Raw genomic sequence first — 14,304 nt, 5'->3', positions numbered from 1 at the left:
ATGTATGCTTATAGGTCAGTATTATGACATACTAAATCACAGTTATGAGTTACTAAATCATCCTTTTGGCAGTCTTAACTTTGACTTAAAGGTCCAGTGTGTAGGATTTAGTGGTATCTAGTGGTGTAATTGCAGCTCCCTCACTTCACCTTCCCCTTTCAAGTGCGAAGGAGAAACTACGGTGGCGGCGAAACGCACAGAAAACACAAACAACCCCGTCTAGAGCCAGTGTTTGGTTTGTCTGTTCTGGGCTACTGTAGAAACATGGTGGTTCAACATGGCGGACTACATAGAAGGCGACCTATAGATAAAAACGTCTCATTCTAAGGTAATGAAAACACAGTAATTCCTATATTCAGGTGAGTACACACTAATAAAAACATACCTATGAATATTCTATTTCATTTCTGCCAATAGAGCCTACAGCTAATAGGCTACATATAGCTTCCTCCATTTTGGACTCTCCAGCTCTCTGTACCCCCTGAGGTGGTGGGTGTGGGAGGGGGGGTCATTCCTATGTTCCTCTGTTCTAGGGTTAAGGGTTGGGGAATTTAGGACCCTGGGAACATAGATACATTCCCCTGGCTTGGTATTGGTCAATGGAAACTCAAATTTGCATGTCAAAGTTGACTAAATTTGAACTAAAAAGTGACAAATTGACATGAGCGAATCCACTAATTGTACCTATTCAATTGGAATTAACTGAATTTGCCACAAAATACATTTCCAAATTTCTTGTAACCACGCCTTTAATCTGTCATAACTTTGACTTACTGTCTCATAACTTTGACCTATCTTCTAACTCAGTATCCCGTAACTTGAAAGAATGTAGAATGAAACATGAATATTTATGCTTTTATCATGTCTAAATTATCCTTTTTCCCCCCTTTTTCTGTTGGAAGTGGGCTTCCATAATGGCCTAAACAGGATTAGTGGACCGACAGATTGTAAATGCAACACTAATATAATTTCAAATCATATTGGTTTTCATGTCATCCTCCAAAAAAAAAAAGTGTATCACATCGCATCTTTGTTTGGCTGGATGTGTAATAATGCGACCCACATAATGGAAGAAAATTAAGATTGAAATACACAAAGTAAATATTCCCCCAAATCTCCAGTTTTATCTCATCTCAAGAGAGGTGTTGATGCAGAAAAATCAAACAAAACGAACATCTTTTAGAGGAGCCGGTGCCCAAGACATACAAATGAAGCTGTATTTTGATTAGATTAATATTTCAGCTGCTGCTTCTGCTGCCATGTCAGTGTTTGTGTATGTGATGAGGAGGGCAATCAAAAGCAAAGATGTGGACTCTCGAGCTCTACTGAAGTCAGCCCTCTCTCCGCTCTCTTCAGTCTCGCCTGCCTGTGGAGAGCTGAGGCATCTCTCTCTGGTCTCCCTCCACCCAGCACAGCACATTCATTATTAATCTACCAGAGTCTCTCCCTCCTTCTCAACTCAGCCAATTACAGTCGGGCCCCTGCGACTGCTGCCTGTCTCATTTGACGCTGCACTGGCTGGCTTTGATGTCTCTATCAACACGAAAGAGCCGGGGACCAAGTCTTAATAGAGCAGAAGGGGATTATGTGACTGCTTGCCTCTGGGGGTGGAACATTTTTTTTTTTAAATGTATATGTTTAATTCATACTTTATTTTATTATCAGGAGACGTTGGGCCATGCTTTAGCCAGGGTCTTGCCACTCTCTGCTCGCCTATCACAGCGACATGGTCGTTAATCCTGTTACTCTTTCATTTGGGGAGTCACACAAGCCTGCGAGCAGAGCAGGCTCCGTCTACCCCGAGGCCTCGCGCTCCTCCCTCCTGGGTTGGTAGCCTTTCCTTCCTCTGCTCATTTCATGTGGAGAACGCCTCGATTAACCAGCAGCAATCACTCTGCGTGCAGCACTGATGGTTTGGTATGAGGTCAGGCTGCTTTTTTGGCTCACAAATGTTAATGTTTTTTTTTTTTTTAATCAGAGTTCAGGGGTCAGTTTGCTTTGAAATTAATTCAGGAAATGGACTGTTACTTGGCAGAAATATCAAAACAAAAACTCTCCATCTGATCTATTAAGAAACCATAGAAGTGAAACCTCAGTTGTGCGAGCTTCAATTAGCTCCAAGTCTGAATGAAAGCAAACTGTTGCTGCGCCTCTTTCAACAGACGTATACGCTTTTTCTCACTGACAGACCGCCATTAATGTAGATGTTCAGCTCTCTGGTTGAGTCACTTATTTGTTTGAAGTGGGCTCTTCGCCCTCAGTTGAACTTTTAATAATAATCCTTCCATCACTTCCCTACCTCAGGTCCCACCCGCTATTTGCAGCGCTGACCTTTAAAGCAGGAAGTTACTGTTAACACAGCTCCAGCAGCTGCAAACGACGACAACCTGCTTTACAGCATTTTTCTCATCAAGTGCGGCACTTGTGCATATTTTCCTCCCCGACTGGCTGATCACCCTCAAACTCACGCATGTCCAAGTTTAGATTACAGAGGCCGGGTGCTGTCACTTAAAAATTACGGCTTCAAGTTGACAGCAACGGTGTCAGTTGAAGACTGCGCTGGCCTCGGCGTTTGATGACAACTGCATATTAGAAAAATTCCATTTTCATTCTGCATGAGTTTCATTAACTGCGGACAGCGAAGGGAGAATATTACATAAACCTCTGATGTAATTTTCTGAGCATGACTCAAAGCACTGGGGAACCCCACGCAGAAGACACATCTCAAAGCTGGTTTTCTTTAAGAAAAGACAACATTGCATACATTTATTAGGGATGGACGCCAATTCCAATACATGCAAATCACCATTGTCCTTTAAATGTAGTGTTGACATTATTGCAAACACTTGTCTCCCTGCTGTTTTGTGTATTATATTTTTATTATCTTAGGATAAAAAAAAACATTAACAATTACATGGGATGCCTTGTTCTGCATAATTTAACGTATACACAGTGGGAACAGGAATGGCAATGCTTTAGACATCATCACAGCCTCTTCATAACCCCCGCCCACCCCCAACCCACTGCCCGCATGCAGTTTGCACTGCACAAAGACCAAAAGTCACGTGAGACAGCCTGCAAAGAGCACAAGAAGCATTCACAGTAAAGGAGGATAGGAAGGAGGATAGGATGGAAGGGAGGGAGAGTAAAAGATGAGAGGAGAAGGGGGGGGGAGGAGGAGAAGAGAGGGAGTGAAACAAAGTGACTGCAGCACTGGCCTTGGTTTAGACAGGAGAAGGAGCAGCATAGTCCTAGTTTATCATTCTAACTTCTCCCACACTTCAACTCCCGTCTCCTGATTGTGGTACTCTTTCCATTGTCTTTGACACAAAAAAGTTTGTTTATATATGCATGTATATATGTATATACATATACGTATGTGTATATATATATATATAAATACATTTTTATAGCTACAGCACCTTTTCCCATGGGGCAACAGTGTCAATACCTCGCACATGGTACATGGCCGTGCCAAAGAAAAAAAGAAAAATAAAAAAACAATATATTGGTCAGGATATTTATCTTTTTTTCCCTAAAATTGGCATTTGACATGATGATATTCTATTGCCGTCTGGGGGAGGGAAGGGACAAAGGTTCTTCTTTTGAGTTTATATTCAAGTTTTCTCCTTTTTTTCTGGTGTATAATTTCTTCTTTTCCTGTTTAAAAAGAGTTCACACTTTTGTGATTTGCGTGTGCTGCTCTTCATCAAAAGGTTCATTTTCCGGATCAGAGTCAGTGGTGTCAGAATATCGATAATGGTCTGGCTCATTGTCGCTAACGTCCGGGGTGACGGATGTTGAAGTGCTTGCCTCAGAATTCGAAGGCTCCTCCACGGTTTTCGTAAAATACAACTTCACCTGGAATTGCAAATTAAAAACTAACTTCAGTCTGTGCAATTTCAAAATGATCATGAACAAGTTTCATCGTTGCTCTTTCCATTAAAACGCTGACTGAATAACAGGAGATCAACAAGCAAATATCTTAAGGAAATCTTTACCTTGAAGTTTGGCGAGAAGTAGCGGTTAGCTTTGTCTTTGTTGGCCTTGTCCAAGTCGTTCTTAGTGAGCGTCAGGATGAGGTAGTCCCTGTCCCTGTCGCTTTCCCTGCCGCTTTCCCTGCAGCTGTCCCTGCACTCGGCGCTCTGCGGCTGGCCTTGGCCCGGTGCCGGTACACCCTGCTGGTTGTCTGCGTTGTTCACCGCCCCGTTTTCCATCTTGTCCACGCTCTCCTCTGGTCCAGGGATGAAGAAGGTGTTCACCCAGAAGTGGAACATTTTGTCCTGCAGGGGCGATGAGAGAGGAGACGTGAAATTAAACTTTTGATTTCATTTGTTTATGAGCTCAAAAGACAAGCATTATTACAAGTTTTTTTCTTTATTGTTAACAAATCTCATAAAAAAAACCTACATCAACAAAATGTGTTAGTCTGTCTCCGTACTTTCCGACTTCCCCACTCCATCTGTGCCTCTCAGGCAAACCCATTTGTTTCTACTGAAGATGTGAATCTTTAGGAATCGTTTTAAAAACAAAAATGGAACTATATTTGTGAGCAGTTTTTAAAAACACACCCAAGCTGTTTTAGGAAATTACTGAGCCTTTAGGCACTGTAGTTTTTAGCAAACATTACTCAAAGAGGAGTAAACAGTGCATTCGTTGGGGACTATTTTCAGCCGTGGATTAATACGCATTCATTTTGTAAGTATTTATGGCAGCAAGGCGGTGAATGCTGGATCAACTCAAAATAAACCACAGTGCCTGTGCTCATGGTAATGAAGGAACTTGTCAACCAGTCCGACAGTGTGGCTCATTAATGTGTTTTTAATAGTTTTTGGACGACAAGAAGCGCTCTACAGCACAGAGGAATAAGCTATTATCCGACTTTGGTAACATGCAAAAAAAAAATTTTTTTTAAAATGCATTTTTGGTTTTTGTCTTTTCATGGGATTTGTTGGCAATAAAAATAAAATACAGAATGCCACCAGTCTTATTCGTTAATTGCTGGCACACAGCTAAGTGAGAAAACGCTTACTCAAATGCCTACCGATTGTTCTTTGACCTAGCGGAGGTCAAAACAATCAACAGCTGAAATAAGCTCTTAATGACCAACAGAAATTTGTCAGTGACAAATACCAAGCAAAGTAAGCTGCAATAAACACACACACCAAACACAACTAACCTTCTTCATCATCTTATTCTGTTTATGGAAGAACTCCACTTTGATGTCTCCGCAAACTGGCAGCGGCTGGGGGAATTCAAAAAACATGTGCTTGTCCTCACGCCGCGTGTGAGTGGGGTTCGATGTGTGAATCTTCACTTTCAGCTGGTACACCACAAACTGGGGATCTGCAAAGGGTGTCGACGTTGCACAGGGAGGAGGGGAAGGGGAGACACGATTGTGAGATTTGTGAGGGGAAGAGAAAAACAAAAATAACGAAACAAGTGTGAGTGACAGAGGAGTGAATCAAGACAGCAAGACAGGAATACCAGTTGTATTACGTGTTTGGCAAAAAAAAAAAAAAAAACACAGCACCACCACCACCACCACCACCTCCCCCACTAAGTAAGTGCAAAGCATTATATTAAAATTAATGAGGAGCGAGGGAAAGTAACAGATCACAAAATATAACACCCAAAGAGACCCAGAACCAGAGACACAGGACCCTATTCTGATAGACAGTCACGGTTTGGTCTTGGACCAGCGCAACAAGTTGCATACACAAGAATTCTTAACCTTCCTTCTTCCTGTCAGGGTGGGGTAGAGTTGGAGATGACATCATCATGCCTGTAAGCTAGTCCTATCCTGCTAGGCAACATGTCTACCTCAGACTGCTCCTTCCTGGTGGATCTCTGGGGCCATATAAAAGCAAATGAGTGAAATAATAATAATAATAATAATGGATGAAAGGCTCATTTACCCCAATGCCAATTCCCTTTCTTGAAGCCCTGAGGGGTCGGCTCGCTCCTGTTTTTAACGGTACTGTCCCCTTAGAGAGAAACAAGGAGATTATCACAAAACAGGGCCTGGCTGGCCTGTCAGGGCCTTGACAGCACAGCAGGAACAAACACAAGAGCTCTACACAAATATTTACAGATATTTATATCTACATAGCTTTTCTTACAAACAACATACAGTACGAGGCTTCAAAGTGGAGGTGCACATCTTAAACATTCGACCTGGTGTGTTGTGACACAAAGGGGAAGGAGGAAAGGGGGAACTTGAGACTGCTGACGATCACAAGCGACCACAAAACATCAGTTTTCTTTGGTGAATTTGACAAAGAGAAATGTGTGATGTCGAGTTATTTTTAACAGAATGATCAAACTAGCTTTCTCTTCATTCACCGCTGAGGTAAAGATCAAACCCGAGGCCAGAAAAGGGTGATATGTGTGTACATGTATCAAGACGTCAATCTCAGAATAGGGCCTTTTTTTTAATAATGTGAGAGTTAGAAGGAAAGAGAAGGGCATCAGTGAGGTGTTAGGTTTTACAAAGCCAAAGAAATTAAGAAAGAAGAGGCACTTTTTCTGACCGTTAGTTAAAAAATGGACAAATTCAGATACAAGAAAAGCATAACATTGTGTGACTCCGATACGTTTGAGCAGAAAAACAGGATTAAATGACCACAGACAACTATTTAACCACTAAGAACTATTCCTATAAACAGTAAAATACACAGAAATCAAAATATGGACATGGACAATACAAACACATTCCTGCTGAAAGGTGGAAAAGCGTCATTATCTGCTTATAAACTGTACCAAAGGTCTACCAAACAGTAAATCTAATGCTCGAGGATGTGGGAAGCTAAAATCACTATGGATGTGGTATTCTGAGTCCGAGTGCTTTGCGTGCGCGTTACTCTGCCACTGATCGGAGGGGACAACAAGTGCCACTGTTTGCATACACACCACTTTACAACAAAGTCATACCACTCACGCTCCGAGCAAACATGCAGTGATATGTAAATAGACTGACACTTAACTACAGTGACCTATCAACACTTCTGTGCTATTGCATGCAAAAAAAGATCATCACGGATCAAAATATTAAATTCCTTGACTGACCTTTAGTTACTTCCTATATAAAATCCATGCACATGTAGCTTTTACTGTCCTGGAGTGTGAGTCCACTTCCCTCAAACTGCTCTACTGTTCAAACAGTGCATATTGTAATTCCTCTGAATACTGTGCACATGAACAACTTAAAAGCACACAGAGCCCTGATTTCCATGAAGGAAATCCTTCTGAGGCAGATTTAAAGTTAAAAATTACAGCTCAAATATCTCAGATGAAATTCTTAGAAGGCAATCAATTTCTTTTCTTGTGCTTGTTTTTAAGCGACAGAATAACATTCCTATTATGACAGAGGGGATCTGATTCCATTTTTTTTGTAAACGGCCAGAGATTAAGTTGGCCTCGTTATAAGCAGCAACAAGAGGACTTCATCAAGAAGAACCTGTCCGTTAAGTCCAAAAATACTGCAGTGAACCCAACCACACTCGATTCGGTTTTAAAACCCCGGCGCAGGACGACTCAACTCCACCACAGACGGCCCTCTCTTGTTCTATGGTGCTAAACTGTAGCGTGGGTGAGCCCTACAGTGCACAACACATCCAAGGCTCTCGTTCCGTTTGAACAGCGCTATGCGTGCCTACGCCCTAGTTTGGAGTTAAAGTTGAACATGAGCGTGACTCACTGCAGGTGCCCCCGCTGAACATCGGGAGAGTCTCGAACACCATTTTGTGGAAGAGGAGCGCCACCGGCTTGTACTCTAGCTGGTTCTTCAGTAGGTAGCTGTAGTAGTAGACATAGCGGCGCTGGCTCGGGATCGTTACTCCCTGAAACAGAAAACCTTGTTTAGAGATCCCGAAGGTACAAATGACGTTCTTTTTTCTGTGTGTGTGTTCAAGTCTTTGCAAATACAGCTGAAACTGAAGAATTAAAAGTCGCCAAAAATCACTTTCCAAGCAAAAAATACCAAATATTTTCTGGGACTAACCAGTATTTTCAGCTTTTCTCTGTTTTATCATTGTAAACTGGATCTCGGCAGCTTTTGAAATTAATCTGCAGACTTATCAATAATGAAAATAATTAGAAGCGAGTCTTTACTGTGCAACGTGTGGTCTCAGATCAATATCTCACCTTCTTGTCCCGTGTCCTGACTTCACCGTAAAAGTCGAGCGCTTCTTGGGCCTCCAGGAATTTGCCGCGATGGAGGAGATAGGCGCATATCATGACTCCAGTGCGGCCCTTCCCGGCCTTACAGTGGATGGCCGCCACGTGATTGTCATCCTCGCTGAGCCAATGGTCCAGGTCTTCGCAGAACGGCTTAATTAGCTCCAGCTGAGGAGGGTTGTGGTCTTCGAAGGGGTACTGTGCAACTGATGCGTGACGGGATGCGGGCCCACGCAAAGTTGTAACCACACACACACACAGAGAGAGAGAGAGAGAGAGAGAGAGAGAGAGAGAGAGAGAGAGAGAGAGAGAGAGAGAGAGAGAGAGAGAGAGAGAGAGAGAGAGAGAGAGGGGGGGGGGTTGTGGACAGGTCAGAGGAGACAAGGCAGGGAGGAAGACACAGTGGACATTTTGTGAGATGAGTTTTATTTTTTTTTTTAAAAAGGGATAAGCGTCTATAGGACATCTGAAGCATCCTACCTCTGCAGTTAAATTTGGCAGCATCGTAGTGTCTTTCTGCGCAGCTGAAATGGGAAGAACAAAATGCAGTTAGTGAACATACAGAGGAAGTTATTAAGTAGACAAAGAGCATTTCAGGTACATGTGGAACACTTACAGGTTGTAGATTTTGTAATGGTTTTTATGTTTTGAATCCAGAAACCTGTTGGCAGGAGAGAACACAACCAGAGAGAGATTTATTAGATGGATATGAGATCAACAAACACACATACTCCATAATAACATGCTCTTCTTATATTTCCCCTTTTCTATGATCACATGTCAGAAGCAGAAGAAAACCCAACTCACCGTACTACATCGTCTATATTGTTTCTGTACACGCCTTCAAGTCTCTCTGCTGGAAAGCCCATAGCAATGATGTTTGGGTAGATATCTGTTCAGGCAGGAGTCAAGGAAATGTACATTGTGCACGACTATGGAAGGCACCATTACCGATGCACACGGCGCCACATCTTTAACTCGAAGGGCCTACCTATGCTTTTAACAGCTATGTAGAAAGCAGTTGCTCTCTTTAAGAATATGCCATTAGAGCAGAATTACAAGAATGCAGAGACGAGCAGCAGCGCATGGAAAAGTTTCAGCCAAAGTCAATATGAGGGTGCGATTGTAGTTATGGATAGATGGGAGCGCAGAGGAAGGGCCCGATCAGCGTGTGAGCGTGTTGTGACATATGGCCTTGACAGTGAGAAGCAGGCAGAGAGGACGGGAGTAACAGAGCTCCTGCACAAGCCAGGCCCACATGTGGGTGCACAAGGAGAGTCTCCGCTCCCTGACCTGCATTTATTTTTAGAGCCCAAAGTTATATTGGGATGATCGCAAATGTTCGGCTTATCTCTGTATCGCGCTCAGCCGGACCGATTTGAATATCTGCGAGATTGGACGCAGGCAGCATCAAGACGTGCAGGTAGAGGGGAAAAAAAAAAAAAAACCCTTCCATCAAACAAAAAGCCTTTGTGTCACAACTTGCAAGTTACCCTTCAAGCAGGAGGTATTCGCTGAGCATCTATGACAGTTGGTGATGGACAAGACACAAAGCGACACTTCACAAACCACACACAGATTCACTGAAAGTTTTAACTTCTGGTTGCACCACCCTGTCTCTCGCGCGCTACACATGGCAACATTATAGTTGTCATACATCATTGGACGGGGCTCTGCACTTCAGCACAGGATAGTGATGGAAAATGTCGTGACCAATTATACGGTGACATACATACAATCTTAAAGCCACACATCAGTGTCATGTTGCAGTAAAAAGAATAATTTAGTTGGCATGCATGTCTTTGAGGCTCGGCTGCAACGCCTACCTGTAACTGAAGTCTGCTTGTCGCCATAAGCTGTGGGATTTCACACTTTAACCACTGACTAAAGGGCAACCATTTCTTACACTTCCTGTGCCACGGTGTCAAAAATAGAAAAGCTGAATAATTCTAATTGGATGTGTCTGCTTCATTCTGAGCAGACCATATTTTTCCAGAGTCAAAATCACTTTTTAACTGGTCAGAAAAATTTGACACACGCATCTGACAACTCTGGTGAGAAAGCGCGGCTGGCTCTGCATAATCCTCAACTTTGCTAGCGTGCACACATGCGAGTAACCTGCACATGCAAAAACACACAACATTCCCTTTCCATGGTGCACACAGGCAATTGTTCAATCAGTAGACCTGCTCATATGTTGGAATCCAGGACAAGTAGACGCATATACAAAGATTAATGCAACTTCAAACATTACAAAAAAAAAAAAAAAAAAAAAAAGGCAAACTTCAATAAAACCCTGTAAGAGGAATTAAGTAAGTGCCCTAATGTAGCTGAGGCATGCTCAACACAGGCCTTGATACATGAATTCAACAAGCCCAAAGGCAAATCTATGGTATTATTTGCATACTGCCAGCTACTTCCCTGTAGCTTACGACTGAGTAGCCTATGGGTACATATGTACGGTGCCATAATCCTGTCCATTAATGCCTCAAAGACCTAATTAGGAGCCAAATACAGGTTTTCTATGCTATTTGATGGGCTACTCTTGTAACTAATGGCAAAGAGATCCCAGTCAGACTATTAAGTGTTTTTAAAAAGCTCCAGAGCTCCCAGGAGAGCCTCAGCCCAGGGTATGGGGGGCTTGGTCTCTGCAGCTGGGAGGATACACACATACAGGACCCCCGACGGAAGCTCCAAGTAGGAGGAAAAAAAAAAAAAAAAAAGAAGAAAAAAAAAGAAAATCTGTCGTTTCAGGCACGCCTTTTCTTTAAAGCCAGCCCTGCCTCAGCTCTATGCATACGCCAAATCCACAACTGAGAGCAAGAGAGAGGGGGGAAAAGGGAGAGTGGGAACCGGCAAGCGCTGAGCGAGGAGGGGGTGGGGAGGACAGGAAAGGAGGAGAGCAGAGGAAAGGGGGCAAGCAGAGGGAGGGAGAATTAGAGTGGGAGTAGTAAAGAAAAAGAGCAAAGGAGAGGTGGTGGGTTGAGAGGGTAAGAGAGGGAGAGAGCACTCAGACAGCAACACTGATACAAGATCACTGGCAACTCTATTTTAAGGGCAATTCCCAGAACTGTGATACTGCATTACATAACTGCAGAGAGCCCATATTGTTTTTAGACACCATGCCAAAAATGATAAAAGGGATAGTTCGAAAGGGCCCACATCTGAACAGGAGGAGACTTCAAGCCGAAAGAAAGATGCCACTTTTGAGTGGCGTGCCCCTTTTACACCTGCACAAAGCGCGAGAGGCGCAACACAAAGTCCTTCCACCGAGACGGATGACACAAGTTTTTACCACATTAAAAAACCAGGTGAGAACTATCAGATCAAACATTGTGGTGCACATATTTCACCATCTGCAGTCACACATACGTACCAGCTGACAGTACTTCCTGAAACAGCTCAATGTGTTAACTATAGTGGCAGCATTGAATCAAAGTAACTAGCACTCAGCTGTACACTTCCATTCTTTTAGAAGAGCAAAAAAGGAGCAATGTTATCGAATTAACGCACCAATGCTGATGATAACCAGAGGAAAACTGTGTGTCCATATACACCAAGGCTGGTTAAATTTATTTTTTTTTTTTACATGCTGTACAGAAGCAGAGAGGGCTGCCAATCTGCCAAATACTGTTCAAATACTTGATTAATCAGAGTATATAAAGTGTCTGCCTATCACAATTTCCCAGAGCCCAAGTTAACATCTTTAAAATATCCTGATTTGTCCGACCAACAGTTCAAAACGCACAGATATTCACAGATATTCACCGATATTCAGATTTGCCTCGTGTCGACTGACTAGTGAATTACAACCGACTGCTTAATTCAGCTCCGAAACTAGAAATATCAAACTCAGGACCAAAAAAGGCTGAAAAGGTGGTTTGAGACCCTTACACAAAGTCATGTGCACATCCCCCACAATTATAACCATGACCCACTCTCAGCACTGTCACATGTTAAGATTGGTTGCATTTAGTTGGCCATGGTCAACCACATCAGTTGATAATCTAGTTTATCGCCAGCCCAGCGAGTAAAAAAGCACCAAGCACTAAGGAACCAGGTCAACTATTATCAGTGGTAACACATGAGAAATCAGTCCTGCAGAGGGGACAGAAATAGCAATTCTTCAAACTCCACCAAAAGGTAGTGGGGTTTCTTTTTCTTATTCAAATGCATTAATGAATACTCACCTATAGAGGACACAGGTGAGGAGAGGCTTACATCATAAACCAGGAAACCTAACACATCCTGAAGTGAACCTATACCATCTACATGTATTAACAAAAAAAAAAAAACATTGCATAGATATGCTGATATTAATCAACCTGCCTTCAAACACAAACTGGTTAAAAATATAAATTCTGACTTAATGCCACTAACAATTTCACAGCCTCAAGCTAGGTCCACCGCTGGGTGACTGCTGTGCAAGTGAAACCAAGTCTTTTTTCTTTTTCTTAAAAAAAAAAAACACACACACTAAATGTGTAGTTAAACGGGGGGTTCCAGCTATAATATGACTGTGACATTTATGCGTGCTGGTCTGACAGATCCACCATCTTTCAAACATACTGGGTGACAGCAAAGCTGCGCTGTCTGACCAGCTAGCTCAGTTAGCTCAGCAGCAGGGAAGCTAACTACCTCACTTTTACTCCACTGACATTTCTGGTTCCAGTCCGACTACAATGCAAATATTACACATTACGAGTCAGTGTCCCGGGCTGCTGTGGAAATAAGAAACACACGGAAGGATACATGTTAAGTCCAAGTCGAACCCATCCTCTTGATATCTCCTTTTGTTCCGGCTGACCATTTCTTTTATAATCGCAGCCATTGTAGCAGGTGACAGGAGTCTGTGGGGGCAAAATGGTGTAAAAACAGTTTTCTACAACTGGCCGTCTCGTCGTGGATGTCGCAGTCAGTGGGGTCCGCTCTCGGAATTTTTGCAGGTCCCTCGGAGAGACGTGCTAGCCAGCAGAGCTAGCCGTGGCCGTCGGTAGGATTAGAAAGGCTTCCTCTGGATCATAAAGACGGGCCTTGCTCTGCTCCTCCGTGCAGGCCCGACTTTCCCAATCCTGCAATTCGTCTTGCAAACACCTCCGAATAAAAGACATGCAGTTGTCCTCGGAGAAGCCTTTAGGTGCCAGACACAGTCCACGCCGATGGCTCAATCGCAGCCGCCGCGATTGACAACGAGAGGACAGAGACCTCACCGGTTCCCGAAACCCCGTACCCAGTCACTCAGACGTAGCTAGCTCGCTAGCTATCAAGCTAGCTAGCACAGCTAGCTAGCAACAATGGCTAATGCTACCTCCTTTTTCGATCCAAAAGCCTCCTAACGATTCAACATTGTCATCGACTGATTGCCAAGAACACATCTGAAAAAAAGTGACAGGCTCCACCTTAACTGTATATAGACTATACAAAGATCAGAAATCTGCACAGATTGGTTTGACAGTTCCGTCCCGGGGAATCATCTTCTTTTCTCGCTCCTCTCGCTCCAGCTGAACTCTCAGGCTCCCGTCATGGCCTCCACCGAAGGAAAAAAAGAAGGTAGAGCAGGCTGGGATTTTAGAACAAATATCCCACCGCGTTCACTATATAGACCCTCTGTTTCTTTAAAACCGACAAATGCAGTATTGACTTACATGGTTAATCGCTGTTAGATGCCGATGAAGAGCTACTGATGTGTGTAATTGTTTTAACCCTAAATAGCGCAACTGTCGAGTTATTTCTTGCTTCTGGCGGAAGGATAAAGTGAGTCCGCATGCGACGCTCTCTTCTGTCAAAGTGATCACGTGTGTGTAATTAGGGAAGTTTCCAACATAATGTCAATTTTCGCGGTTTTAACTGTCATTTCAGGCTATAGACGACATACCATTGCAAGCCATCAATCCATAATGCGTTTATTATGTTTACAATGTAAAATTAATATAGTTAGCAGCATCTTCACACATCCTCCTCACATCAATCCTGAATTATAACAACGTTGTTAATTGCATGGGCATTAACCATAGACAGTCGTTGTAATTGTTTTCATTAACACACACTAGCAGTGAAAAAAACAAACAAATATATTACTCATTATAAAATTAAAGATACATTCATAGCCCATATTTGTATTATATT

The 14,304-nt window shown here is 42.9% G+C and overlaps 1 protein-coding gene across 2 annotated transcripts; it reads right to left on the bottom strand.

The window, feature by feature from the left end:
• Positions 1-2,734: 2,734 nt before the first annotated feature.
• LOC127378032 (phosphatidylinositol 3,4,5-trisphosphate 3-phosphatase and dual-specificity protein phosphatase PTEN) lies at positions 2,735-13,919 on the bottom strand. Of its 2 annotated transcripts, XM_051426505.1 has the most exons (10): positions 12,931-13,919; positions 8,986-9,070; positions 8,795-8,839; positions 8,659-8,702; positions 8,146-8,384; positions 7,700-7,841; positions 5,919-5,987; positions 5,180-5,346; positions 4,002-4,283; positions 2,735-3,861 (listed from the first exon to the last, which is right to left on the bottom strand). In XM_051426505.1, the coding sequence occupies exons 1-10, from the start codon at positions 13,007-13,009 to the stop codon at positions 3,676-3,678; spliced, it is 1,338 nt and encodes a 445-aa protein (XP_051282465.1). In that variant the 5' UTR covers positions 13,010-13,919; the 3' UTR covers positions 2,735-3,675. The 2 variants fall into 2 exon arrangements, with proteins under 2 accessions (XP_051282465.1, XP_051282476.1); XM_051426516.1 differs by lacking the exon at positions 5,919-5,987.
• Between the last annotated feature and the right edge of the window lie 385 nt (positions 13,920-14,304).

The sequence above is a fragment of the Dicentrarchus labrax genome, unplaced genomic scaffold, assembly GCF_905237075.1.
Source record: "Dicentrarchus labrax unplaced genomic scaffold, dlabrax2021, whole genome shotgun sequence".
NCBI lineage: Eukaryota > Metazoa > Chordata > Actinopteri > Moronidae > Dicentrarchus > Dicentrarchus labrax.
Note: the sequence above shows the minus strand (reverse complement) of the source record. Positions and strands in the feature narration are given on the sequence as shown.